We start from the raw sequence: 27,895 nt of genomic DNA, 5'->3' as shown, positions 1-27,895 counted from the left end.
CCCGTTGTTGGCCCTCCAGAGGAACTGACTGGCCACTGGGTGAGACGGGAGGCTGGACTAGATGGACCCTCCCTGGTCTGATCCAGCAGGGCTCATATGATGTTCTCCTCAGGGGAAGGCCTTGGCCTCTCTGCCCTGTTGTTGGCCCTCCAGAGGAACTGGCTGGCCACTGTGTGAGACAGGAGGCTGGACTAGATGGAGCCTCACTGGTCTGATCCAACAGGGCTCTTCTGATGTTCTCCTCAGGGGAAGGCCTCGGCCTCTCTGCCCTGTTGTTGGCCCTCCAGAGGAACTGGTTGGCCACTGTGTGAGACTGGAGGCTGGACTAGATGGACCCTCCCTGGTCTGACCCAGCAGGGCTCTTCTGATGTTCTCCTCAGGGGAAGGCCTCGGCCTCTCTGCCCTGTTGTTGGCCCTCCAGAGGAACTGACTGGCCACTGTGTGAGACAGGAGGCTGGCCTAGATTGACTATTGGTCGGATCCGGCAGGGCCCTTCTGATGTTCTTAACATGCCATTTCTCAAGAATTCACTGTTGGATAATCTTTTTCAGCCTCTAATGTTTTGATTCTTCCGACAGCATTTCAACGGAAAGGCATCGGGCTGAAGTTCGGAGGGCGGTAAACGACGAGCGATTGACGACTATTGCACATAAGTAAGATTGGGGATGAAGGGGGGGGGGAATAGCTTGCTTTGCCAGGCTCTCTCAATCACACAGCAGAGCTACTGAGCCAAGCCTCTCTCCCTTCTGTTGGCTGAGGCTCCTCCTCTTCCTGATTCCCCCGGGGAAGGAAGGAAAGAGGCAGAGCTTCCTTTGCCCAGTTCCCTGGATCCCATGAGAGAAATACAAAGGAAATTTTTGAGAAAGAAATGCCCTCATTTTGACCCAGGTTTATTAGCAATAGAATAATTAACAGGCATTCCCACATTCTGACATGTTACTGTGTTATGGTTTCCCACGCTAATGCAATGATCAAAGCTTTTCTGAATGTATTAATTTTACTATTCTGCTATCGGATTTTAACTTTGTACCACTTGGCATTCCAAACCCCACCAGCTATAGGTGGCTCTGCTTACTGTACCTCATTCCTCGCCGGAAGAAGTGTGCATGCACACGAAAGCTTACGTTCTGAATAAAACTAAGTTGGTCTTAAAGGTGCAATCGACTCCTATTTTGTTCTGCCCTTAAGACCAATGGGTACTAATGTTTTAAGCACGTTTTAAGTTTTTTAGAAATATATATTTGTGTTTGTCTGTGTTCTAATCTTACATAGGTACCCACCTGGCCCAGCCCAACAAGGTCTCGTTTATGTCACATCCGGCCCTCATAACAAATGAGTTTGACACCCCTGCTTTAAATAATATGTGCTTAAAAGATTGGCACTCTTGCAGTATTTTATTTAACAGTCTCTTGCAACTGGAGGAAGCAAGAGAGAGAAGGACGCAGAGTTTCTCGCGGGCCTGATAGGAGCCCTGCAGGGGCTTGATTTGGCCCGTAGGCCACACGTTTGACACCCCTGCCCTAGAGAGCCTTAGTTATTGAATTTTCTGCTTGCAGTGGGCTCAAATTATAAGCAGAAAGGTGCTGGTTGGATATTAGGAAATAAAATGTTTACAGTCAGAGGAGTGCAGAGGTGGGACCAGCTGCCTAGGAAGGTGGTGAGCTCCCCTTCATTGGCAGTCTTGTTAGAGATGCTTTAGGCTGATCCTGCATGGAACAGGGGGTTGGACTAGATCAGGGGTGGCCAAACTGTGGCTCTCAAAGCCCCTACTATCCCGTGAGACCTAAGTGCACTTAAAGTTGCTTTCTTTCCATCTCTCCCTCCCGCATCTATTTGCCTGCCTCCCTTCCCCCCTCCCTCCCTCCCTTCCTTCCTCTCTCCCTCCCTTCCCCCCTTCCTTCCTTCCTCCCTCCCTTGCTTCCACCCTCCTTTCCCCCCTCCCTTCCCCCCTCCCTTCCTGCCTACCCCCTTCCTGCCTACCCCCTCCCTCCCTCTTTCTTTCTTTCTTTCTCTCTCTTCTTTCTTTCTCTCTTTCTCTCTCCCTCTCTTTCTCCCTCCCTCTCTCCCTCCCTTCCCCCCTTCCTTTCTTCCTTCCTCCCTCCCTCTCCCCCTTCCTCCCTTCCCCCCTCTCCCCATTTCTCCCTCCCTTCCTGCCTCCCCCTCCCTCCCTCCCTCCCTTTCTTTCTTTCTTTCTTTCTTTCTTTCTTTCTTTCTTTCTTTCTTTCTTTCTTTCTTTCTTTCTTTCTTTCTTTCTTTCTTTCTTTCTTTCTTCTCTCTCTCTCTCTCTCTCTTTCTTTCTTTCTCTCTCTCTTTCTCTCTTTCTCTCTCTCTCTTTCTCTCTCTCTTTCTCTCTCTCTTTCTCTCTCTCTCTCTTTCTCTCTCTCTCTCTCTCTCTCTCTTTCTCTTTCTCTCTCTCTTTCTCTCTCTCTCCCTCCCTCCCTCCCTCCCTCCCTCCCTCCCTCCCTCCCTTCCTTCCTTCCTTCCTTCCTTCCTTCCTTCCTTCCTTCCTTCCTTCCTTCCTTCCTTCCTTCCTTCCTTCCTTCCTTCCTTCCTTCCTTCCTTCCTTTCTTCCTCCCTTCCTCCCTCCCTCCCTCCCTCCCTCCCTCCCTTCTTTTCTTCCTCCCTCTCTCCCTTCCTCCCTTCCCCCCTCTCCCCCTTTCTCCCTCCCTCCCTCCCTCCCTCCACTGATGTTCATGTCTCGTGGCTCTCAAACATCTGTTGTTTATGCTATGTGGCTCTTACGTTAAGCAAGTTTGGCCGCCCCTGGACTAGATGGTCTGTAAAGGCCCCTTCCAACTCTGTGATTCTATGAATTGTTTGGCCTGCTTAAGCTGGGGGCCACAGCAGGTCAGAAGAGTTGAACAGCAGTGCCTCGTGGCTGCAAAAACCCATCTGAGTTGTGTCTAAATGGAGCGCTGAATCTGGACCTTTGCGTTTCTTCGTAGCATGTCCGGGCCAAACAGCTCCTCCGAATGGTCCATCGAAGGGAGGCGGCTGGTCCCTCTGATGCCACGGCTGGTCCCCCAGACGGCTTTTACCGTCACGGCAAACGCCGTTGCCAACGCTGCTCTCCAGCACAATGCTTCTCTTCCGTCTCCCGCGGAAACGGGGAGCAAAGAAAGTGACGGTAAGGTGGCCATTGGGGGATTGGGAAAGGGTCTCTCATTTCTCAAAAGGGGAGAGACGGTGGCTCCCTGGTAGAGCATCTGCTTGGTAAGCAGAAGGTCCCAGGTTCAGTCCCCGGCGTCTCCATCTAAAATGGGTCCAGTCAAATAGGCGTGAAAAACCTCCGCTTGAGACTCTGGAGAGCCACTGCCAGTCTGAGGAGACAAGACTGACTTCGATGGACCCAGGGGGGTCTGGTTCAGTTGAAGACAGCTTCATAGGGGAATGGGTAAGCATATGGACCAGGGGTTCATCAGTGGCTGTTATCCACAGCTTATTGTTGGAACTCTCTGTCTGGGGCAAGTGATGCCTTGTATTCTGGTGCTTCAGAGGGGGGGCACAGTGGAAGAAGATATTGGATTTCTATCCCGCCCTGCACTCCGAAGAGTCTCAGAGCGGCTCACAATCTCCTTTACCTTCCTCCCCCACAACAGTCACCCTGTGAGGTGGGTGGGGCTGGAGAGGGCTCTCACAGCAGCTGCCCTTTCAAGGACAACCTCTGCCAGAGCTATGGCTGACCCAAGGCCATGCCAGCAGGTGCAAGTGGAGGAGTGGGGAATCAAACCCGGTTCTCCCAGATAAGAGTCCGCACACTTAACCACTACACCAAACCGGCTCTCCAGCCCCTTCTTCTAGCCCCAGTGGTGGACCTCTTGATGGCACCTGGTTTTTTTGGCCACTGTGTGACACAGAGTGTTGGACTGGAGGGGCCACTGGCCTGATCCAACATGGCTTCTCTTATGTTCTTATGTGACACAGAGTGTTGGACTGGATGGGCCACTGGCCTGATCCAACATGGCTTCTCTTATGTTCTTATGTGACACAGAGTGTTGGACTGGAGGGGCCACTGGCCTGATCCAACATGGCTTCTCTTATGTTCTTATGTGACACAGAGTGTTGGACTGGATGGGCCACTGGCCTGATCCAACATGGCTTCTCTTATGTTCTTATGTGACACAGAGTGTTGGACTGGATGGGCCACTGGCCTGATCCAACATGGCTTCTCTTATGTTCTTATGTGACACAGAGTGTTGGACTGGAGGGGCCACTGGCCTGATCCAACATGGCTTCTCTTATGTTCTTATGTGACACAGAGTGTTGGACTGGATGGGCCACTGGCCTGATCCAACATGGCTTCTCTTATGTTCTTATGTGACACAGAGTGTTGGACTGGAGGGGCCATTGGCCTGATCCAACATGGCTTTTCTGATGTTCTTATCTGACACAGAGTGTTGGACTGGAGGGGCCATTGGCCTGATCCAACATGGCTTCTCTGATGTTCTTATGTGACACAGAGTGTTCGACTGGATGGACCATTGGCCTGATCCAGCATGGCTTCCCTTATGTTCTTATGTGACACAGAGTGTTGGACTGGATGGACCATTGGCCTGATCCAACATGGCTTCTCTTATGTTCTTATGTGACACAGAGTGTTGGACTGGAGGGGCCATTGGCCTGATCCAACATGGCTTCTCTTATGTTCTTATGTGACACAGAGTGTTGGACTGGAGGGGCCATTGGCCTGATCCAACATGGCTTCTCTGATGTTCTTATGTGACACAGAGTGTTGGACTGGATGGGCCATTGGCCTGATCCAACATGGCTTCTCTTCTGTTCTTATGTGACACAGAGTGTTGGACTGGAGGGGCCATTGGCCTGATCCAACATGGCTTCTCTTATGTTCTTATGTGACACAGAGTGTTGGACTGGAGGGGCCATTGGCCTGATCCAACATGGCTTTTCTGATGTTCTTATCTGACACAGAGTGTTGGACTGGAGGGGCCATTGGCCTGATCCAACATGGCTTCTCTTATGTTCTTATGTGACACAGAGTGTTGGACTGGAGGGGCCATTGGCCTGATCCAACATGGCTTCTCTTATGTTCTTATGTGACACAGAGTGTTGGACTGGAGGGGCCATTGGCCTGATCCAACATGGCTTTTCTGATGTTCTTATCTGACACAGAGTGTTGGACTGGAGGGGCCATTGGCCTGATCCAACATGGCTTCTCTGATGTTCTTATGTGACACAGAGTGTTGGACTGGAGGGGCCACTGGCCTGATCCAACATGGCTTCTCTGATGTTCTTATGTGACACAGAGTGTTGGACTGGATGGGCCACTGGCCTGATCCAACATGGCTTCTCTGATGTTCTTATGTGACACAGAGTGTTGGACTGGATGGGCCACTGGCCTGATCCAACATGGCTTCTCTGATGTTCTTATGTGACACAGAGTGTTGGATTGGAGGGGCCATTGGCCTGATCCAACATGGCTTCTCCTATGTTCTTATGCTATTAGCCACAAACTATTAGATGGAAGACTCTGTCTGGAGCAGTTATACTCTGTATCCTTGGTGCTTGGGAGGGGGGGAGCAACAGTGCAAGGGCTTCTAGTGTTCTGGCCCCACTGGTGGATCTCCTGAATGTACCTGAGTTTTGGCCTCTGTGTGACACAGAGTGTTGGACTGGAGGGGCCATTGGCCTCATCCAACATGGCTTCTCTTATGTTCCTATGTTCTGTTACGCTGGGTTCAGGCTTTAGCTGGCACAGCTTTTCCTACTGCTGCAAAAAGGAATCAAAATACTGCTGAGAGGTGATAGGATCACCATCTTCAAGTACTTGAAGGGCTGTCCTATAGAGGATGCTGTGGGATTGTTTTCTGTGGCCCCGGAAGGTAGGACCAGAACCAGTGGGTTGAAATTAAATCAGAAGAGTTTCCAGCTCAACATTAGGAAGAACTTCCTGACTGTTAGAGCGGTTCCTCAGTGGAACAGGCTTCCTCGGGAGGTGGCGGGCTCTCCTTCCTTGGAGGTTTCTAAACAGAGGCTAGATGGCCATCTGACAGTGATGAAGATCCTGCGAATTTAGAGGGAGGTATTTGTGAGTTTCCTGCATTGTGCAGGGGGTTGAACTAGATGACCCTGGAGGTCCCTTCCAACTGTATGATTCACTGAGGGTGCTGGAGAGTCAACCTGTGACTTTAAAGTTGTCAACGGTACGGAGAGAACAGTAGGAGTCTAACCCTTGTTCGTGCCCCTTGTGTTTCCTCTTCCTCTCCAGTGGTGGTGTGCTATTCCTACACGAGTACAACTTCCACTCCCACATCCACTCCGGTACCGAGCGGCAGCATCGCCACTGTCAAGTCCCCCAGACCCGCCAGCCCGGCTTCCAACGTGGTCGTCCTGCCGAGCGGAAGCGCCGTTTACGTCAAAAGTAAGTGAAAAGAGGCACAAGGTAAGCATCAAACTGGGAGTCCGGAGAGCTGTTTTAGAGGAGCTCTTGCTTTTATTTGATGTATTAACGACGTTCGAAGAGGGCACCCTTGTGGTTCTGCCATAGAAGAGCAAGCTTTGAGTCCAGTCGTGCCATAGAGAGCAACGGGATTTCCAGAGTATGAGCTTTCGGGAGTCAAAGCTACGATTGTCAAGGGTTTGCCACTACTGGTTGTATCTCCCAGCTTCCGAGCAGGTCTAAGGGCTCAAGGACCCACATTCCCACTAGGATCTAACAAACATAAGAACACGGAGAGCCTGTTGGGTGTCGTGGTTAAATATGTGGACTCTTATCTGGGAGAACCGGGTTTGAGTCCCCACTCCTCCACTTGCAGCTGCTGGAATGGCCTTGGGTCAGCCAGAGCTCTCTTATCTGGAGAACCGGGTTTGATTCCCTCCTCCTCTACTTGCAGCTGCTGGAATGGCCTTGGGTCAGCCAGAGCTCTTTTATCTGGGAGAACCAGGTTTGATTCCCCACTCCTCCACTTGCAGCTGCTGGAATGGCCTTGGGTCAGCCATAGCTCTCTTATCTGGGAGAACCAGGTTTGATTTCCCACTCCTCCACTTGCAGCTGCTGGAATGGCCTTGGGTCAGCCGTAGCTCTCTTATCTGGGAGAACCAGGTTTGATTCCCCACTCCTCCACTTGCAGCTGCTGGAATGGCCTTGGGTCAGCCAGAGCTCTCTTCTCTGGGAGAACCAGGTTTGATTTCCCACTCCTCCACTTGCAGCTGCTGGAATGGCCTTGGGTCAGCCGTAGCTCTCTTATCTGGGAGAACCGGGTTTGATTCCCCACTCCTTCACTTGCAGCTGCTGGAATGGCCTTGGGTCAGCCAGAGCTCTCTTATCTATAAGAGAGGCCATGTTGGATCAGGCCAATGGAGCTCTGACTCTTGAAGCCTTACACCCCCGAAATGTTGTTGGCCTGTTGGGCGCTACTGGACTCAAGCACAGGAAGAATATTATACTTCAGTCAGATAAAAGTAAATTATTCATTTGTTTACGGGGCTACGCACTATAGCAGGGGTGGCCGACGGTAGCTCTCCAGATTTTTTTTGCCTACAACTCCCATCAGCCCCAGCCAGCACGGCTATTGGCTGGGGCTGATGGGAGTTGTAGGCAAAAAAACATCTGGAGAGCTACCATTGGCCACCCCTGCACTATAGGAACTTAAGAGCCCTGCTAGAGGAAACCAGTGGTCACTCTAGCCCAGCATTCTGTCTCAATGGGCAACCAGTTCTTCCGGAGGGCCAGCAACAGGGCAGCGAGACTGAGGCCTTTCCCTGATGTCACCTCCTGGCTCTGGGATTCGGAGGTTTGCTGCCTTTGAATGTGGCTCCCACGTGGCTAAGAAATGCTCGGGGGGGCGGGTGTCTTGCAGGCGTGAGCTGCTCAGACGACGACGAGAAGCCCCGCAAGAGGCGCCGCACCAACTCCTCGAGCTCGTCCCCCGTCCTCCTGAAGGAGGTGCCGAAGGCCGTCACGCCGGTGACGAAAACCATCACGGTGCCTGGCAGCCCGAAGATGAGCAGCATCATGCAGAGCATTGCCAACTCCTTGCCTCCCCACATGTCGCCGGTGAAGATCACCTTCACCAAGCCCTCCACGCAGACGACCAACACGACAACCCAGAAGGTAAGGGAGTGTGCAGGGGGGGAGGAGTGTTTTTATCTGCCCTTTCTCTGAGCTCAAACCTTGGGAGGAGGCTGTGGTTCAGTGGTAGAAGATAAGAATTTAAGAAGAGCCCTGCTAGATCAGCCCAGTGGTCCAGCCTCCTGTCTCATGCAATGGCCATCCAGTTCCTCTGGGGGACGTAGAGACGGAGGCCTTCCCCTGATAAGGACTTAAGAAGAGCCCTGCTGGATCACACCTAGTGGTCCTTCTAGTCCAGCCTCCTGTCTCACACAGTGACCATTCAATTCCTTTGGGGCAGGGGTTACTAACGGTAGCTCTCCAGATGTTTTTTTGACTAAAACTCCCATCAGCCCCAGCAAGCATGGCCAATGGCTGGGGCTGATGGGAGTTTTAGGCAAAAAACATCTGGAGAGCTACTGTTGGCCACCTCTGCTCTGGAGGATGTAGAGACGTAGGCCTTCTCCTGATAAGGACTTATGAAGAGCTCTGCTGGATCATACCTAGTGGTCCTTCTAGTCCAGCCTCTTGTCTCACACAGTGGCCAACCAGTTCCTCTGGAGGGACTATAACAGGGCAGAGAGGCTGAGGCCTTCATACGAACATCAGAAGAGCCCTACTGGATCAGACCAGTGGTCCATCTAGTCCAGCCTCCTGTCTCAAACAGTAACCAGCCAGTTCCTCTGGAGGGCCAACAACAGGGCAGAGAGGCTGAGTCCTTCATAAGAACATCAGAAGAGCCCTGCTGGATCATTCCATTGGTCCATCTAGTCCAGCCTCCTGTCTCAAACAGTAACCAGCCAGTTCCTCTGGAGGGCCAACAACAGGGCAGAGAGGCTGAGGCCTTCATAAGAACATCAGAAGAGCCCTACTGGATCAGACTAGTGGTCCATCTAGTCCAGCCTCTTGTCTCACACAGTGGCCAACCAGTTCCTCTGGAGGGCCAACAATGGGGCAGAGAGGCTGAGGTCTTCATAAGAACATCAGAAGAGACCTGCTGGATCAGACCAGTGAGGGTCATAAGAACATAAGAGAAGCCATGTTAGATCAGGCCAATGGCCCATCCAGTCCAACATTCTGTGTCACACAGCGGCCAAATATACACACACACACACACACACTGTGGCTAATAGCCACTGATGGACCTCTGCTCCATATTTTTATCTAACCCCCTCTTGAAGATGGCCATGCTTGTGGCCGCCACCACCTCCTGTGGCAGTGAATTCCACATGTTAATCACCCTTTGGGTGAAGAAGGACTTCCTTTTATCCGTTTTAACCTGGCTGCTCAGCAATTTCATCGAATGCCCACGAGTTCTTGTATTGTGAGAAAGGGAGAAAAGTACTTATTTCTCCATCTAGTCCAGCCTCCTGTCTCACACAGTGGCCTGCCAATTCCTCTGGAGGGCCAACAACAGGGCAGAGAGGCCAAGGCCTTCCTAAGAACATCAGAAGAGCCCTGCTGGATCAGACCAGTGAGGGTCCATCTAGTCCAGCCTCCTGTCTCATGCCGTGGCTGTTCAGTTCCTCTGGAGGATGTAGAGATGGAGGCCTTCCCCTGATAAGGACTGAAGAAGAGCCCTGCTGGGTCTCACCTAGTGGTCCTTCTCGTCCAACATCCTGTCGCACGCAGTAGCCAACCAGTTCCTCTGGACAGCCAACAACAGGGCATAGAGGCCAAGGCCTTCCCCTGAGAAGAACCTAGAAAGAGCCCTGCTGGATCAGACCAGTGGCCCATCTAGTCCGGCATCCTTTCTTACATAATGTCCAACCAGTTCATCTGTGGGGGGTCAGCAACAGGGTATAGTGGCCAGTGCCTTCCTAAGAACATCAGAAGAGCCCTGCTGAATCAGACCAAGTGGTCCATCTAGTCCAGCCTCCTGTCTCATGCAGTAGACACCCAGTTTCTCTGGAGGGCCAACAAGAGGGCAGAGAGGCTGAGGCCTTCCCCTGATAAGAACATCAGAAGAGCCCTGCTGGACCAGATGGGCCACTGGCTTCGGCCAACACAACTTCTCTTATGTTTTGATGTCTGGAGCAGTGATGCTCTGTTTTCTTGGTGCTTGTGGGGCCACAGTGGAAGGGTTTCTGGAGTTCTGGCCCTGCTCGCAAACCTTCTGATGGCACCTGGTTTTTGGCCACTGTGCGACACAGTGTAGGACTGGATGGGCCACTTGCCTGATTCGACATGGCTTCTCTTATGTTCTTATGTCTGGGTCAGTGATGTCTCTACTCTTGGTGCTTGGAGAGGCAAAAGTGGGAGGGCTTCTGGAGTTCTGGCCCTGCTGGCAAACCTCCTGTTGGCACCTGGTTTTTGGCCACTGTGTGACACAGTGTAGGACTGGATGGGCCACTGACCTGATCCAACATGGCTCCTCCTACGTCTCGGGCAGGGTTGCTCTGTCTTCTTGGTGCTTGGGGGGGGAGCACAGTGGGAGGGCTTCTAGTGTTCTGGCCCCACTGGTTGACCTCCTGATGACGCCTGGTTTTTGGCCACTGTGTGACACAGAGTGTTGGACTGGACGAGCCATTGGCCTGATCCAACATGGCTTCTCTCTCGAGTTACGTCTGGGGCAGTGATGCTCTGTTTTCTCGATGCACCTTAGAGACCAACAAGACTTTCGGCGTTTCAACCTTCCGCACTCTGCTGAAGGGAGTTTTGATTCTTGAAAGTGCACATCCCGAAAATCTTACTGCGTCTCAGCTGCAACTGGACTCGAACCTAGCTTTCCCCCTGCCGGAGACTCAGAACAGACAATCACCAAAGCTTGTTTTAAGTAGGAATGCACGGGAACGCAGTTCCAGCTAGCTTGGTGTCAGGGGTGTGGCCTAATTTGCAAACGAGCCCCTACTCAGCTTTTCCTACAAAAAAAGCCCTGTGCGAAACAGTGGTGCCATCAGGGGGTGTGGCCTAATATGCAAATGAGTCCCAGCTGGGCTTTCCCTACAAAATAAGGAGCCCTGTGTGAAACATTGGCGCACCAGGGGGTGTGGCCTAATATGCAAATGAGTCCCTGCTGTGCTTTTTCTACAAAAAAGCCCTGACAATCATCAAAGCCCGATGAGGAAAGGAAAGGTCCCCTGTGCAAGCACCAGTCCTTTCCGACTCTGGGGTGACGTTGCTTTCACAACGTTTTCACGGCAGGCTTTTTACGGGGCGGTTTGCCATTGCCTTCCCCAGTCCTCTGCACTTTCCCCCCAGCAAGCTGGGTCCTCATTTGACCGACCTTGGAAGGATGGAAGGCTGAGTCAACCTCGAGCCGGGTACCTGAAAGCCCAGCTTCTGCCAGGTATCGAACTCAGGTCGTGAGCAGAGCTTAGGACTGCAGTGCTGCAGCTTTAACACTCTGCGCCACAGGGCTCTATAATGGCCATCTAGGAAAGGAAAGGTCCCCTGTGCGAGCACCAGTCGTTTCCGACTCTGGGGTGACGACGTTTTCACGGCAGGCTTTTTACGGGGCGGTTTTGCCCTTGCCTTCCCCAGTCCTCTACACTTTCCTCCCAGCAAGCTGAGTCCTCATTTGACCGACCTCGGAAGGATGGAAGGCTGAGTCAACCTGGAGCTGACTACCTGAAAACCCAGCTTCCGCTGGGATCGAACTCAGGTTGTGAGCAGAGAGTTCAGACTGCAGTACTGCAGCCTTACCACTCTGCAACACAGAGCTCTTAAAGGTAAAGGTAGTCCCCTGGTGCAAGCACCAGTCGTTTCCGACTCTGGAGTGACGTTGCTTTCACAACGTATTCACGGCAGACTTTTTACGAGGCGGTTTTGCCCTTGCCTTCCCCAGTCCTCTACGCTTTCCCCCCAGCGAGCCGGGTCCTCATTTGACCGACCTCGGAAGGATGGAAGGCTGAGTCAACCTCGAGCCGGCTACCTGAACGCCCAGCTTCCGCCGGGGATCGAACGCAGGCCGTGAGCGGAGAGCTCAGACCCGCAGTACTGCTGCTTTAGCACTCTGCGCCACGGTGCCGCGCAAAGCCCGATGACAAGCCCCCAAAATCCAGCGGGTCAGGAGAGTGTCCTGTGTGAAACATTGGCACATCAGGGGGTGTGGCCTAATAGGCAAATGAGTCCCTGCTGTGCTTTTTCTACAAAAAAAGGCCCTGACAGTCATCAAAGCCCGATGAGGAAAGGAAAGGTCCCCTGTGCAAGCGCCAGTTTTTTCCAACTCTGGGGTGACATTGCTTTCAGCGTGTGAGAACTTTAATGGCTCACACGCTGGTGTATGACTCCAGCATGATTATCACACTCTTCCTCTACTTCACCTCTCTGTTTTAAGAACTGCGGCCAGAGAGGCACATTTTTCCATTCCTGGTGGCTCTGCCCCGTCATACAAAGCTTTTGGAAGCTAATTTACCAAGAACTGCATGCCGTCACCTCATACTGTCCACCATTCACGCCAGAGTACGCTCTTCTGAACCTTGTAGGCGCCTCACGCGCTCCTGACCACACAGAAGAACTAGTTTCACACATGTTCGTAGCAGCTAAATTCGCGATTGCCCTGGTTTGGAAGCAACAAACGCCTCCTTCGAGACAGGCACGGTGGCTGAAATTGTGGGATTATTTTGTCTCAGATAAGCTCACCTATGATTTGGATCCTCGTTGCTCCTCCCAAACCGCTTCCCTAGACTTCATGGGCAAATGGCGTCCCTTTATTGAGAAAGTCTCGAAGGACAGAAGGAACCCTAATGACTCATACCATGCTGTTTTGATGTCATGTCAACTAATGCTGTAATTAGGCTTTAATAGCTAACCTTGTATGTTTCCCTTTCCCTATTTTATATTGGTGCATGCTACACATCTGTTGATGTCTCATCGCTATTGTACATTGAACTTTATATTAATAAAGCTTTTCAAAATTTAAACACACACACACACACACACACATTGCTTTCACGACGTTAGCAAAAGCTTAGAAGCGCCATCCCCGCCCCGCCATTGGCTCCCAGCGCAGCGAATGAAACGTGCTTCTGCTTTCGTTTCCAGGTGATCATCGTCACCACGTCTCCCAGCTCCACCTTCGTGCCCAACATCCTGTCCAAGTCTCACAACTACGCCGCCGTCACCAAGCTCGTCCCGACCTCCGTCATCGCCTCCACCACTCAGAAGCAGCCGGTGGTCATCACCGCCCCCCAGTCCTCCCTGGTCAGCAGCAGCACCGGCGGCTGCTCCGCCCCCTCCTCCGCCCCCAGCACCGTGGCCGTGACCACCGTGGTGTCCTCCACGCCTTCCGTCGTGATGTCCACCGTAGCGCAGGGTGAGACGCTGGTCATCTTGGGTGGGCTTTTGCTGGCTTCCAGCAGGTGTCCTCTTACATTCCTACCAGGGAAAGGCCTCAGCCTCTGTGCCCTGTTGTTGGCCCTCCAGAGGAACAGGTTGAGGCCACTGCGTGAGACTGGAGGCTGGACTAGATGGACCCACACTGGTCTGATCCAGCAGGGTTCTTCTGATGTTCTTATGAAGGCCTCGGCCTCTGCCCTGTTGTTGGCCCTCCAGAGGAACTGGCAGGCCACTGTGTGAGACTGGAGGCTGGACTAGATGGACCCTCCCTGGTCTGATCCAGCAGGGCTCTTCTGATGTTCTTATGAAGGCCTCGGCCTCTGCCCTGTTGTTGATCCTCCAGAGGAACTGGCAGGCCATTGTGTGAGACTGGAGGATGGACTAGATGGACCCACACTGGTCTGATCCAGCAGGGTTCTTCTGATGTTCTTATGAAGGCCTCGGCCTCTGCCCTGTTGTTGGCCCTCCAGAGGAACTGGCAGGCCACTGTGTGAGACTGGAGGCTGGACTAGATGGACCCTCCCTGGTCTGATCCAGCAGGGCTCTTCTGATGTTCTTATGAAGGCCTCAGCCTCTCTGCCCTGTTGTTGATCCTCCAGAGGAACTGGCAGGCCATTGTGTGAGACTGGAGGATGGACTAGATGGACCCTCACTGGTCTGATCCAGCAGGGCTCTTCTGATGTTCTTATGAAGGCCTCGGCCTCTGTGCCCTGTTGTTGGCCCTCCAGAGGAACTGGCAGGCCGCTGTGTGAGACAGGAGGCTGGACTAGATGGACCCTCCCTGGTCTGATCCAGCAGGGCTCTTCTGAGGTTCTTATGAAGGCCTCGGCCTCTGTGCCCTGTTGTTGGCCCTCCAGAGGAACTGGCAGGCCGCTGTGTGAGACAGGAGGCTGGACTAGATGGACCCTCCCAGGTCTGATCCAGCAGAGCTCTTCTTATGTTCTTCTCAGGGGAAGGGCTCGGCCTCTCTGCCCTGTTGTTGGTCCTCCAGAGGAACTGGTTGGCCACTGCGTGAGACATGCTGCTGGACTAGATGGACCCTGGACTAGCTTAAGACCCTGGAGAGCCACTGCCAGTCTGAGAAGACAATACTGACTTTGATGGACCAAAGGTCTGATTCAGTATAAGGCAGCTTCATTTGTTCATATGACCCTCATTGGTCTGATCCATCAGGGCTCTTCTAATGTTTTTTGAAGGCCTCGGTCTCTCTGCCCTGCTGTTGGCCCTCCAGAGGAACTGACTAGCCCCTGTGTGAGATAGGAGGCTGGACTAGATGGACCTTCCCTGGTCTGACCCAGCAGCGCTCTTCCGATGTTCTTCTCAGGGGAAGGCCTCGGTCTCCCTGCCCTGTTGTTGGCCCTCCAGAGGAACTGGTTGGCCACTGTGTGAGACTGGAGGCTGGACTAGATGGACCCTCACTGGTCTGACCCAGCAGGGCTCTTCTGATGTTCTTCTCAGGGGAAGGCCTCAGCCTCTGTGCCCTGTTGTTGGCCCTCCAGAGGAACTGGTTGGCCACTGTGTGAGACTGGAGGCTGGACTAGATGGACCCTCACTGGTCTGATCCAGCAGGGCTCCTCTGATGTCCTTCTCAGGGGAAGGCCTCGGCCTCTGTGCCCTGTTGTCGGCCCTCCAGAGGAACTGGCTGGCCCCTGTGTGAGACAGGAGGCGGGACTAGATGGACCCTCACTGGTCTGACCCAGCAGGGCTCTTCTGATGTTCTTCTCAGGGGAAGGCCTCGGCCTCTGTGCCCTGTTGTTGGCCCTCCAGAGGATCTGGTTGGCTACCGTGTGAGAAAGGCTCCTAGGCTGGCTGGCCTCCTCATCTGAGTCAGCAGGGCTCTTCAGATCACGCATGGATCGTGTAGTGTAAGAAAGCGCAGTCAAAGAATCTGAAACATCCAGTAAATGGCTCAACGAGACTAGATCACAAAAATTAGCATAAAACAAAACCAAAACGAGTGTGTTGCAAGCAGCCTTGAACAGCAAAGAAAAGCCAGTTATAAATTATTTGAAAAAATAAAGGATGCAAAATAAAAAAAACCCGAATCTGTGAACACTGGCCAGGTCTGTGAGAAAAGCCTTAGACCAGGGATGTCAAACAGGCAGTCCGAGGGTCAGATCAGGCCCCCTAGAAACTGGCTTTCATCTGCTTCCTTCTGTCTCTCTTGCTTCCTTCTGCAGGACAGCTTGCCTTGTCAGGCTTGCTCAGTCGCACAGGAGCTACAGGGCAAAGCCTCAGTTTTCTCCATTGGCGCTCCTCCTTTTTTTGGGGGGGGGGAACAGCGTGCTTTGCCAGGCTCTCTCAAATCACACAGCAAAACTACTGAGCCAAGCCTCTCTTCCTTCTATTGACTGAGGCTCTTCCCCCTCCTGGCCCCCTGGGCAAGGAAGGAAAGAGCCAGAGCTTCCTTTGCCCGGTTCCCTCGATCACACAGGAGGGATACAAAAAAAAGCACCTTTTAAGACCAAGTGCTAATGTTTTACTCATGGCTTATTTTAAGTTTTTAAAAAATCTTTAGTCGCGTTTGCCCGTGCCCTTTATAGCGTTTCTATCTCTGCTGCCCGGCATCACATTTCATGACCCGCATGGCCTGGCCCGACAAGGCCTTATTTATGTCAGATCCGGCCCTCCTAACGAACGAGTTCGACACCCGATTAGGCCCAACCCGATTTCCACTCACAGGCTCCTTCTTGGATCCTGCCTGTCTTGGTGTGTTGATTTACTTCTTTTCTTCCCTGCCTCTCTCTCCAGCAGGGACCCGAAGGGTCTCGTATCATTCTTGTCTCCTCCATTTTATCGCCCTACATCCCTGCAAAGGAGGCGAGGTCGAGAGCGCACAACTGATGCTAGTTCCGATGCTCCAGCCACCGCGTGGGCTCGTCCTGCCTTCCCAAGCAGGGCTCGGGGGCCGCCTCAGCAACTGCTGTATGGCCATGTGTGCCAGGGGTGGGATTCTAGCAGGAGCTCCTTTGCATATTAGGCCACACCCCCTGGTGTAGCCAGTCCTCCAAGAGCTTAAAAAAGAGCCTTGTCAGCTCTCGGAGGATTGGCTACATCAGGGGCGTGTGGCTCAGGGGTGGAATTCTAGCAGGAGCTCCTTTGCATATTAGGCCACACACCCCTGATGTAGCCAGTCCTCCAAGAGCTTACAAAAAAGAGCCTTATCAGCTCTTGGAGGATTGGCTACATCAGGGGGCGTGTGGCTCGGGTGGAATTCTAGCAGGAGCTCCTTTGCATATTAGGCCACGCCCCCCTGATGTAGTCAATCCTCCAAGAGCTTACAGTGTGTCCTGTAATAAGAGCCCCGTAAGCTCTTGGAGGACTGGCTACATCACGGGTGTGTGGCCTAATATGCAAAGGAGCTCCTGCTGCAAAACAAAGCCCCGCCCTGTGCGTTTGGTCTTCATAACCTCTCAGCAGTAGCAAACAAAGGGACACTGGAACCTTGAGCTGACCTCCTCTCTTCCAGGCGTGTCCACGTCGGCCATTAAGGTGGCCTCGGCCAGGCTGCCTTCTCCCAAAAGCTTGGTGGGGACGCCGACCCAGATCCTCGCGCAGTTTCCCAAGCAGCAGCAGCCGCAACAGGTGCAGCAGCCGCAGCTGACCCAGGCTTCGACAGTCACCCAGACGCCAGCGCCACCGCAGCAGCCGCAGCCACCCCCGCCACCTCCGCAACCGTCTCCTCTGCCCCCCGGCATCAAGCCCACCATCCAGATAAAGCAGGAATCAGGTAAGGGGGTGGCGGCTGCAGCCCTGGATTTCTGGGCTTTCCCGTAGGGCTGCCAGTGCCTGGGAGGAGAGGGGGAGAGAGAGAGACACACACACGTGTGTGTGTATGTCTGTGTGTGTCTGTGTCTCTCTGTGTCTGTGTGTGTCTGTATATGTGTGTAATGTATGCAATGTATGTATGTATGGCCACCAAGAAATGATATCACACCCCTGCAGGAATTACCAAAAACTCTCTGGTTTATGATAGAGTTTCAGGTGATTCCCTAGAGAAGCATGATGCAGCTTCCTGGGGGCCGTGTTTTTACCATATGGTTTTACCATAGAGCTGCTGGGGACTCCTAGAGAGGCATTGCATGACTTCAGAGTTTTCTTGGAAGTTATACCGCATCATAGAGAAGTCATTTTGGTGTAGTGGTTAAGTGCGTGGACTCTTTCCTGAGAGAACCGGGTCTGATTTCCCCACTCCTCCGCTTGCACCTGCTGGAATGGCCTTGGGTCAGCTATAGCTCTCTTATCTGGGAGAACCGGGTTTGATTCCCCACTCCTCCACTTGCAGCTGGTGGAATGGCCTTGGGTCAGCCAGAGCTCTCTTATCAGGAAGAACCGGGTTTGATTCCCCCACTTGCACCTGCTGGAATGGCCTTGGGTCAGCCACAGCTCTCGTAGGAATTGTCCTTGAAAGGGCAGCTTCTGGGAGAACTCTTTCCACCCCACCCACCTCACAGGGTGTCTGTTGTGGGGGAGGAAGGGAAAGGAGATTCTGAGCTACTCTGGGACTCCGATATTCAGAGAGAAGAACTCTGGCTAACCAAGATCAGCTGGCAAAAAGGGATGCTTGGGAAGGTGGACTCTATGGCATTGTACCCTGCTGAGGTCCCTCACCTCTTCAGGCAACCCCTCCCCATATTAAGTCCCCCTCCAAACAATACCTCCCCTCATAGCTTCTGAATCAGTTTGGTGTAGTGGTTAAGTGCGTGGACTCTTATCTGGAAGAACTGAGTTTGATTCCCCCCTCCTCCACTTGCAGCTGCTGGAATGGCCTTGGGTCAGCCAGAGCTCTCTTATCTGGGAGAACTGGGTTGGATTCCCCACTCCTCCACTTGCAGCTGCTGGAATGGCCTTGGGTCAGCCAGAGCTCTCTTATCTGGGAGAACTGGGTTTGATTCCCCACTCCTCCACTTGCAGCTGCTGGAGTGGCCTTGGGTCAGCCATAGCTTTCTTATCTGGGAGAACTGGGTTTGTTTCCCCACTCCTCCACTTTCAGCTGCTGGAATGGCCTTGGGTCAGCCATAGCTCTCTTATCTGGGAGAACCGGGTTTGATTCCCCACTCCTCCACTTGCAGCTGCTGGAATGGCCTTGGTTCAGCCATAGCTCTCTTATCTGGGAGAACCGGGTTTGATTCCCCACTCCTCCACTTGCAGCTGCTGGAATGGCCTTGGGTCAGCCAGAGCTCTCTTATCTGGGAGAACCGGGTTTGATTCCCCACTCCTCCACTTGCAGCTGCTGGAATGGCCTTGGGTCAGCCAGAGCTCTCTTATCTGGGAGAACCGGGTTTGATTCCCCCCTCCTCCACATCCACATGCTGGAATGGTCTTGTCCTTGAAAGGGCCATTTCTGTGAGAGCTCTCTCAGCCACACCCGCCTCACAGGGCCATAGCTCTTGCAGGGTTGTCTTTGAAAGGGCAGCTTTTGGGAGAGCTCTCTCAGCCCCACCCACCACACAGGGTGTCTGTTGCGGGGGAGGAAGATGAAGATTGTAAACCGCTCTGAGGTTCAGAGTGGAGGGTGGGATATAAATCCAATATCTTCTTCACCAGTGAGGGCCCCCCATCCGTGTCCCCCCACCTTCACCTCCCAGTTTCTAGCCACCCAACTGAATTGTTGGGCATGGAATCGGGAAAGGGAATGTTGGTTCACCAGACGTTGCCACTTGCAAGATGCAGCGTTGCAGAATGGCTTTAGGATTGCTGCTTGCTGTGGATACCAGATGGATCCTTCCCATTTAAAGGCAGTGTTCTCTGTCTATCAGTTGCTGGGAGAAAGTGGGGAGATGGCAATCGGGTGGATCGCCTTCAAGGCCACTGTGAAGAGTCTTGGGGGCTGTCACCCTGACCCTGAAGACGAAGAAGATGATGATTTATATTATGCCCTGCGCTCTGAGTCTCAGAGCAGCTCACACTCTCCTTCCTCCCCTCCCTAAAACAGACACCCTGTGAGGTGGGTGGGTCTGAGAGAGCTCTTACAGCAGCTGCCCTTGCAAGGACAACTCCTACAAGAGCTATGGCTGACCCAAGGCCGTTCCAGCAGCTGCAAGTGGAGGAGTGGGGGATCAGACCTGGTTCTTCAAGATTAGAGTGCACACACTTAACCGCTACACCAAACCGGCTCTCATTGAGCCTTGTGCTGGATGGGAAAGGAGTTGCATATTGTGAGAAAGCGAGGAAAGTGCTTCTTTCTCTCCCTTCTGTATCCTGTGCATAATCTTGTAAACCTCTATCATGTCACCCCCCCTCAGTCGACGTTTCTCCAAGCTAAAAAGCCCCAAGCGTTTTAACTTTCCTTCCTAGGGAAAGTGTTCCAACCCTTGAAGCATTCTAGTTGCCCTTTCATAGAATCCTAGAGTTGGAAGGGACCTCCAGGGTCATCTAGTCCAACCCCCTGCACAATGCGGGAAACCCACATATACCTACCCCAAATTCACAGGATCTTCATCGCTGTCAGAGGGCCATCTAGCCTCGGTTTAAAAACCTCCCAGGAAGGAGAGCCCACCGCCTCCTGAGGAAGCCTGTTCCACTGAGGAACCACTCTAACGGTCACGAAGTTCTTCCTAATGTTGAGCCGGAAACTCTTTCGATTTCATTTCAACCCACTGGTTCTGGTCCTACCTTCGGGGGCCACAGAAAACAATTCCCCACCATTCTCTATATCAGGGGTGGCCAACGGTAGCTCTCCAGATGTTTCTTGCCTACAACTCCCATCAGCCTCAGCCAGCATGCTGGCTGGGGCTGATGGGAGTTGTAGGCAAAAAACATCTGGAGAGCTACCGTTGGCCACCCCTGCTCTAGATGACAGCCCTTCAAGTCCTTGAAGGTGGGGATCATATCACTTTTCAGCCGCCTCCTCTCCAGGCTAAACATCCCCAGCTCCTTCAGCCTTTCCTCATAGGACTTGGTCTCCAGACTCCTCCTCCTTTTCTGGACTTAAACCTGGTTCTCTCAGATTAGAGTCCACGCTCTTAAACTACTGCACCAAACTGGTTCCTGACCATTGGCCTGATCCAACATGGCTTCTCTTACGTTGTCTTTGTGGCGCCCCTCCCCACCCCAAGGGTAATGGCTTAGAATGAGATCTTCACGTGTATCTCCATTGTGCATTGTGTGCTTTGGCTTGTGCCTCTTCCTTTTCTGAAGCTCCGCCGTTCTCTGTTTCCTCTGCCAGGGGTCAAGATAATCACCCAGCAGGTGCAGCCTAGCAAGATCCTCCCCAAGCCAGTCACGGCCACCTTGCCCAGCAGCAGCAACTCCCCCATCATGGTGGTGAGCAGCAACGGGACGATCATGACGACCAAGTTGGTCACCGCCCCCACCGGTGAGTGCCCGGGTGACGGAGCGGAGCGTCTTGCAAGCGCCACCGGACTCTTGCCCTTTTCTACCCCGTAATCTTGTTGGTTTCTTACAGCGCTAACGGGACTTGAATCTAGGTGTTCTACCATAGACTACCAGGGCTTGGGAAGATTGTGAAGACCTTCTGTCTCCATTGGCTGAGGCTCCTCCCTTGGGGAGAAAGGGGGAGGGAGCTGCGAAAAGGTCTCATTCATTTCCAATCTGGCCCCCATGAGTTTGACACGCCTACCTTTGAGGTCTCGCATCCAATTCCTAGGCAGGGCTGACCCCGCTTAGTTTCTGAGATTTGGCAAGATCAGGCTCGCCTGGACTATGCAGGTCAGGGGAAGAACCCCTTTGCAGGAAGCTGCTCACAGCAGTATGGAGCACAGTCACAGACGCCTAGAAGAGTCGGAAGGGACCCTTGCGGTCATCTAGTCCAACCCCCTGCGCAACTCAGGAAACTCACAAACACCTCCCCCTAAATTCACAGGATCCTCATTGCTGTCAGAGGGCCATCCAGCCTCTCTTTAAGAACCTCCAAGGAAGGAGAGCCCACCACCTCCCAAGGAGGAAGCCTGTTCCCCTGAGGAACTGCTCTAAACTCACAAACACCTCCTCCTAAATTCACAGGATCTTCATTGCTGTCAGATGGCCATCTAGCCTCTGTTTAAGAACCTCCAAGGAAGGAGAGCCCACCACCTCCCGAGGAAGCCTGTTTCACTGAGGAACTGCTCTAAACTCACAGACACCTCCCCATAAATTCACAGGATCTTCATTGCTGTCAGATGGCCACCCAGCCTCTGTTTAAAAACCTCCAAGGAAGGAGAGCCCACCACCTCCCGAGGAAGCCTGTTCCACTGAGGAACCGCTCTAAATTCACAAACACCTCTCCCTAAATTCACAGGATCTTCATTGCTGTCAGATGGCCATCTAGCCTATGTTTCAAAACCTCCAAGGAAGGACAGCCCACCACCTCCCGAGGAAGCCTGTTCCACTGAGGAACCGCTCTAAATTCACAAACACCTCCCCCTAAATTCACAGGATCCTCATTGCTGTCAGATGGCCATCTAGCCTCTGCTTAAAAACCTCCAAGGAAGGAGAGCCCACCACCTCCCGAGGAAGCCTGTTCCACTGAGGAACTGCTCTAAATTCACAGACACCTCCCCCTAAATTCACAGGATCTTCATTGCTGTCAGATGGCCCTATATTCTCTGTTTAAAAACCTCCAAGGAAGGAGAGCCCACCACCTCCCGAGGAAGCCTGTTCCACTGAGGAACCGCTCTAAATTCACAAACACCTCTCCCTAAATTCACAGAATCCTCATTGCTGTCAGATGGCCATCTAGCCTATGTTTCAAAACCTCCAAGGAAGGACAGCCCACCACCTCCCGAGGAAGCCTGTTCCACTGAGGAACCGCTCTAAATTCACAAACACCTCCCCCTAAATTCACAGGATCCTCATTGCTGTCAGATGGCCATCTAGCCTCTGCTTAAAAACCTCCAAGGAAGGAGAGCCCACCACCTCCCGAGGAAGCCTGTTCCACTGAGGAACTGCTCTAAATTCACAGACACCTCCCCCTAAATTCACAGGATCTTCATTGCTGTCAGATGGCCCTATATTCTCTGTTTAAAAACCTCCAAGGAAGGAGAGCCCACCACCTCCCGAGGAAGCCTGTTCCACTGAGGAACCGCTCTAAACTCACAGATACCTCCCCTTAAATGCACAGAATCCTCATTGCTGTCAGATGGCCCTCTATTCTCTGTTTAAGAACCTCCAAGGAAGAAGAGCCCACCACCTCCCGAGGAAGCCTGTTCCACTGAGGAACTGCTCTAAACTCACAGACACCTCCCCCTAAATTCACAGGATCTTCATTGCTGTCAGATGGCCATCTAGCCTCTGTTTCAGAACCTCCAAGGAAGGAGAGCCCACCACCTTCCAAGGAGGAAGCCTTTTCCACTATGGAACCGCTCTAACGGTTAGGAAGACCTTCCTAATGTTGAGCCGGAAACTCTTTCGATTTAATTTCAACCTGCTGGTTCTGGTCCTACCTTTTGGGGGGCCACAGAAAACAATTCCTCAGCATCCTCTATAGCAAAGCCCTTCAAGGACTTGAAGATGGTGATCGTATCACCTCTCAGCCGCCTCCTCTCCAGCAGTTGTTCTGATGCAGCAAGACTCTTCTAGTGTTCTTATCAGGAGAAGGCCTCAGCCTCTATGCCCAGTTGTTGGCCCTCCAGAGGAGCTGTTTGGCCTGTGTGTGACAGAATGTTTGGCGCAGGTTGACCGCTTATATGATCCAGAAGGGCTGTTCTGATGTGATTACGAAGGTCTCAGCCTCTATGGCCTGTTGCTGGTCCTCCAGAAGAACTGGTTGGCCACTGTAAGACAGGATGCTGTACTAGGTGGGTTATTGGTCTGATCCAGCAGGGCTCTTCTCGTATCTGTGCTTAATTTTATGGGGCGGGGGGGTTATAATGCATTTTTTTAAACCGTTAAATTGTTTTGAACGCTTGGGCTGCGTAACAGCGAGTCATTTTGCAGATAAACCGATAACCAGGGTGATTATCCAAGCTGCCTTAGCTTGGGATAGAACCCCCTGGCTCTGCGGGAGGATACCCCTGTGAATGAGATAGTCGGAACAGGGTCTGACAGCCCCAACCTGTCGCATATTGAGCTCTGCTTCTGTTCCAGAGAACGTGCCTACTTGAGTCTCCCACAGCCCTTTAAGTACTTGACGATGGTGATCGTATCACCTCTCAGCCGCCTCCTCTCCAGGCTAAACATATCCAGTCCCTTTTGTACAGCGCAACCCCATTGCCTGTGCAGGGAAGCCTCTGTTATGGTTCAGTTTTGCCTAGTTTGCAGGATCTCAGAGTGGAGATCAAGGCCTGGTTTTCACTGAAGGAGAATCAAACTCCTTCAGGGGAGGGACGGTGGCTCAGTGGTAGAGCATCTGCTTGGTAAGCAGAAGGTCACAGGTTCAATCCCCGGCATCTCCAACTAAAAAGGGTCCAGGCAAGTAGGCGTGAATAACCTCAGCTGGAGACCCTGGAGAGCCATGAATAGGGCTGTGGCTCAGTGGTAGAGCATCTGCTTGGGAAGCAGAAGGTCCCAGGTTCAGTCCCCGGCATCTCCAACTAAAAAGGGTCCAGGCAAGTAGATGTGAAGAACCTCAGCTGGAGACCCTGGAGAGCCATGAATGGGGCTGTGGCTCAGTGGTAGAGCATCTGCTTGGTAAGCAGAAGGTCCCAGGTTCAAGCCCCGGCATCTCCAACTAAAAGGGTCCAGGCAAATAGGTGTGAAAAACCTCAGCTGGAGACCTTGGAGAGCCATGAATAGGGCTGTGGCTCAGTGGTAGAGCATCTGCTTGGTAAGCAGAAGGTCCCAGGTTCAGTCCCCGGCATCTCCAACTAAAAAGGGTCCAGGCAAGTAGGCGTGAATAACCTCAGCTGGAGACCCTGGAGAGCCATGAATGGGGCTGTGGCTCAGTGGTAGAGCATCTGCTTGGTAAGCAGAAGGTCCCAGGTTCAATCCCCGGCATCTCCAACTAAAAGGGTCCAGGCAAATAGGTGTGAAAAACCTCAGCTGGAGACCCTGGAGAGCCGTGAATGGGGCTGTGGCTCAGTGGTAGAGCATCTGCTTGGTAAGCGGAAGGTCCCAGGTTCAATCCCCGGCAACTAAAAGGGTCCAGGCAAATAGGCGTGAAAAACCTCAGCTTGAGACCCTGGAGAGCCACTGCCAGTCTGAGTAGACAATACTGACTTCGATGGACCGAGGGTCTGATTCAGTAGAAGGCAGCTTCATATGTTCAAACTGTGTCTGTGCTGAGCTGCTTCAAACTTCAGGTGTGGAGTTTTGCACGTGATCCGTATTGTTCTGCAGATGGAGATTTCCCTGCAGAGGGAAAACTAGATGTTTCTGTCCTCCCTTCTCTCTGGTGATGCTAGTTTTCTAAAAGCAAGGTCGTTCTAACAGAAGGGGGATTCTGTCAGATCAGCAGCTCCCGTCTGCTTCGGCATTGAGCTTCTGTTCACAGTATTCAGTGTCCCAACACCCGTTTTTTCTCACCCTTGCATTAGGGACTCAAGCGACTTACACCCGTCCGACGGTGAGCCCGTCCCTCGGAACACGTTTGACGGGCACTCCAGGGGCCGCCACGTACGTCAAGACCACCAGCGGCAGCATCATCACGGTCGTCCCCAAATCGCTGGCCACCCTCGGGGGGAAGCTGATCAGCAGTAATATTGTTTCCGGTAAGTATTGGCAGATGTTGCCGTATAGACTTCAAAACGCAGCTGTTAAAAGGAACTGTTGAATTCCTTTCTGGGGGCTGTTGCTGGAGAGCCAGTTTGGTGTAATGGTTTAAGTGTGCAGAGAACACTCTTATCTGGGAGAACCAGGTTTGATTCCCCACTCTAATCTGGGAGAACCAGGTTTGATTCCCCATTCTTATCTGCGAGAACTGGGTTTGATTCCCCGCTCTTATCTGGGAGAATCGGGTTTGATTCCCCGCTCTTATCTGAGAGAACTGGGTTTGATTCCCGACTCTAATCTGGGAGAACCGGGTTTGATTCCCCACTCTTATCTGGGAGAACCGGGTTTGATTCCCCACTCTTGTCTGGGAGAACCGGGTTTGATTCCCCACTCTTATCTGGGAGAACCGGGTTTGATTCCCCACTCTTATCTGGGAGAACCGGGTTTGATTCCCCACTCTTATCTGGGAGAACCGGGTTTGATTCCCCACTCTAATCTGGGAGAACCGGGTTTGATTCCCCACTCTTATCTGGGAGAACCAGGTTTGATTCCCCACTCTTATCTGGGAGAACCGGGTTTGATTCCCCACTCTTATCTGGGAGAACCGGGTTTGATTCCCCACTCTTATCTGGGAGAACCGGGTTTGATTCCCCACTCTTATCTGGGAGAACCGGGTTTGATTCCCCACTCTTATCTGGGAGAACCGGGTTTGATTCCCCACTCTTATCTGGGAGAACCGGGTTTGATTCCCCACTCTTATCTGGGAGAACCATGCTGGCTGAGGCTGATGGGAGTTGTAGGCAGGAAACATCTGGAGAGCTACCATTGGCCACCCCTGATATAGAGAATGGTGTGAAATTGTTTTCTGTGGCCCCGGAAGGTAGGACCACACAGGGGCAAAAAAAAAAAAAACAACCCAGGTGCTATGAGGAGATCCACCAGCAGGGCCAGGATTCCAGAAGCCCCCTCCCATGGTTACCCCCCAAGCACCAAGAAGACAAAGCATCAGTGCCCCAGACATAAGAGAAGACGTGTTGGATTAGGGCAATGGCCCATCCAGTACATTTTGTGTCATACAGTGGCCAAAACCCAGGTGCCATCAGGAGGTCCATCAGTGGAGCCAGAACTCCAGAAGCCCTCCCACTGTGGCCCCCTCCAAGCACCAAGAATACAGAGCGTCACAGCCCCAGCACTAAAAGAACTAGAACTTCAGACTGCCAGACAATCTTAGGATCTCCCAGCTATACTACACACAATGCCGTGCAACAATTACTAATTATAATTATTAAAGATTTCAGGTTTTCACGGCTGGTAACATCATTAGGGTTTGTAGAATCTTTCGGGCTCGAGTGCCGTGTTCTACTGGAGAAAGTTTTTCTTCCAGACGTTTCGTTCTCAGCTGCGGAGAACATCCTCAGTGGCGTTGCAGCCGGAGCAGGCGCTCTGACCTTCTTGACTGCTGTGCATAGCGCAGCTGTTCTCCGCAGCTGAGAACGAAATGTCTGGAAGAAAAACTTTCTCCAGTAGAACTCGGCACTTGAGCCCAAAAGATTCTACAAACCCTAATAATTATAATTATTACTTTCTTACGCCTGTGTTCCTTGTATTTAGCATCTCTTTGCCTTCCCTTCCCTTCCCCACCCCCACCCCCACCCTGTGCCTTCCAATTGGCAGAAATCCTAGTGAATGCCACTATTTGTAGACCAAGCTGTTTTATTTTTTGCTTTCTTTAAAGGTAACTCCTTGATGAAGACCTATTTTCAACAAAAAGGTATCCAAAACAACACTGCTCAAGAAATTGTGTCTGGGTGATTGTCGCTGAATGCCCTCTTCCCAATGATTTTGTGGATGATTCCCTAGCACTGAGATCCCCAGCATGGTTTCTGTGGGCGCCATGAAACTAGCCCACACTTTTGCAGGTGTTTTTAGAAAGTGGGTGGGGCCAGGTGGAACTTTTGCCCAGCAAGGCTTCTGATTGGCCAGAAGGGAGGTGTGCTCGGCTGTGCAGATTTTTAAAAGCATTGACTTTGGCAGCAGCTGCCGCCACAGCCCAAGGGTCTTCACTGGGTGGCCAAAGGTGAACCGCAGCCGCCATTTTGTAGCTGGCCCCGCCTCTAGCAGCAGCCATTTTGTGGCAGTGCGCAGCACCCTCTACTGGAATTCCAATGGTGCCTGCAGGCTCTAAAACGGTTGGGGGGGCCCCTCCCTAGCAGTTAAAAAATGACTGGCATATCCCAAGCAACGTTTCCTCAACGCTGTGGAGCCTTTTTGAGCAAAAAATTCTACTTTGTGAGCTTCCGGCATTAAAAGTTGGGAGCGAGCAATTGAGCTACTGCATACATTAGTTTGTTCTAGGGTCATTTTTCCTGAGCTGAGACAAAAACGTGTGAGCCGGAGGATAAAAATCTGTGAGGTAGCTCACGCTAACTCAGCTTAGAGGGAACACTGGTCAGGGGCCATCCTTCCTGAGGTAAAACAAAAATGTGTGAGCTGGAGGCTAAAAATCTGTGAGGTAGCTCACGCTAACTCAGCTTAGAGGGAACACTGGTCAGGGGCCATCCTTCCTGAGGTAAAACAAAAACGTGTGAGCCGGAGGCTAAAAATCTGTGAGCTAGCTCACGCTAACTCAGCTTAGAGGGAACACGGATCCCAAGCAACGTTCCCTCTAAGCTGCAGAGTCTTGTGAGCAAAAATTCTACTTTGTGAGCTCCTGGCCTTCAAGTTGTGAGCTCCTGCACAAACGAGTGTGCTTTGGGGCCATCCTTCGTGAGCTAAGGCAAAAATCTGCGAGCTGGAGACTCAAAATCCGTGAGCTAGCTCACGCTCACTCGGCTTAGAGGGAACACTGATCCCAAGCCTTCCAGGACAAGTCGATCTCTGCCTGCACCTTGGCTGAATCTGGCAGAAGAAATGGGATCGTGTTCTGTGATTGGCTACTTTAGACGCTCTTCTCCCAGT

General features: G+C 52.4%; 1 protein-coding gene across 1 annotated transcript in view; it reads left to right on the top strand.

The window, feature by feature from the left end:
- Positions 1–581: 581 nt before the first annotated feature.
- EMSY (EMSY transcriptional repressor, BRCA2 interacting) overlaps positions 582–27,895 on the top strand; it is a 143,503-nt gene continuing 116,189 nt past the window's right edge. The window contains exons 1-9 of the mRNA XM_060235028.1: positions 582–653; positions 2,946–3,127; positions 6,227–6,379; positions 7,818–8,071; positions 13,055–13,325; positions 16,818–17,078; positions 20,517–20,666; positions 24,763–24,936; positions 26,673–26,708. Of these exons, the coding sequence (XP_060091011.1) occupies positions 2,947–3,127; positions 6,227–6,379; positions 7,818–8,071; positions 13,055–13,325; positions 16,818–17,078; positions 20,517–20,666; positions 24,763–24,936; positions 26,673–26,708 (1,480 nt within the window). The 5' untranslated portion in view covers positions 582–653; position 2,946. The remainder of the gene's footprint in view (positions 654–2,945; positions 3,128–6,226; positions 6,380–7,817; positions 8,072–13,054; positions 13,326–16,817; positions 17,079–20,516; positions 20,667–24,762; positions 24,937–26,672; positions 26,709–27,895) is intronic.

The sequence above is a fragment of the Heteronotia binoei genome, chromosome 3 (genome assembly GCF_032191835.1).
Source record: "Heteronotia binoei isolate CCM8104 ecotype False Entrance Well chromosome 3, APGP_CSIRO_Hbin_v1, whole genome shotgun sequence".
NCBI classification, from domain to species: domain Eukaryota; kingdom Metazoa; phylum Chordata; class Lepidosauria; order Squamata; family Gekkonidae; genus Heteronotia; species Heteronotia binoei.
Note: the sequence above shows the minus strand (reverse complement) of the source record. Positions and strands in the feature narration are given on the sequence as shown.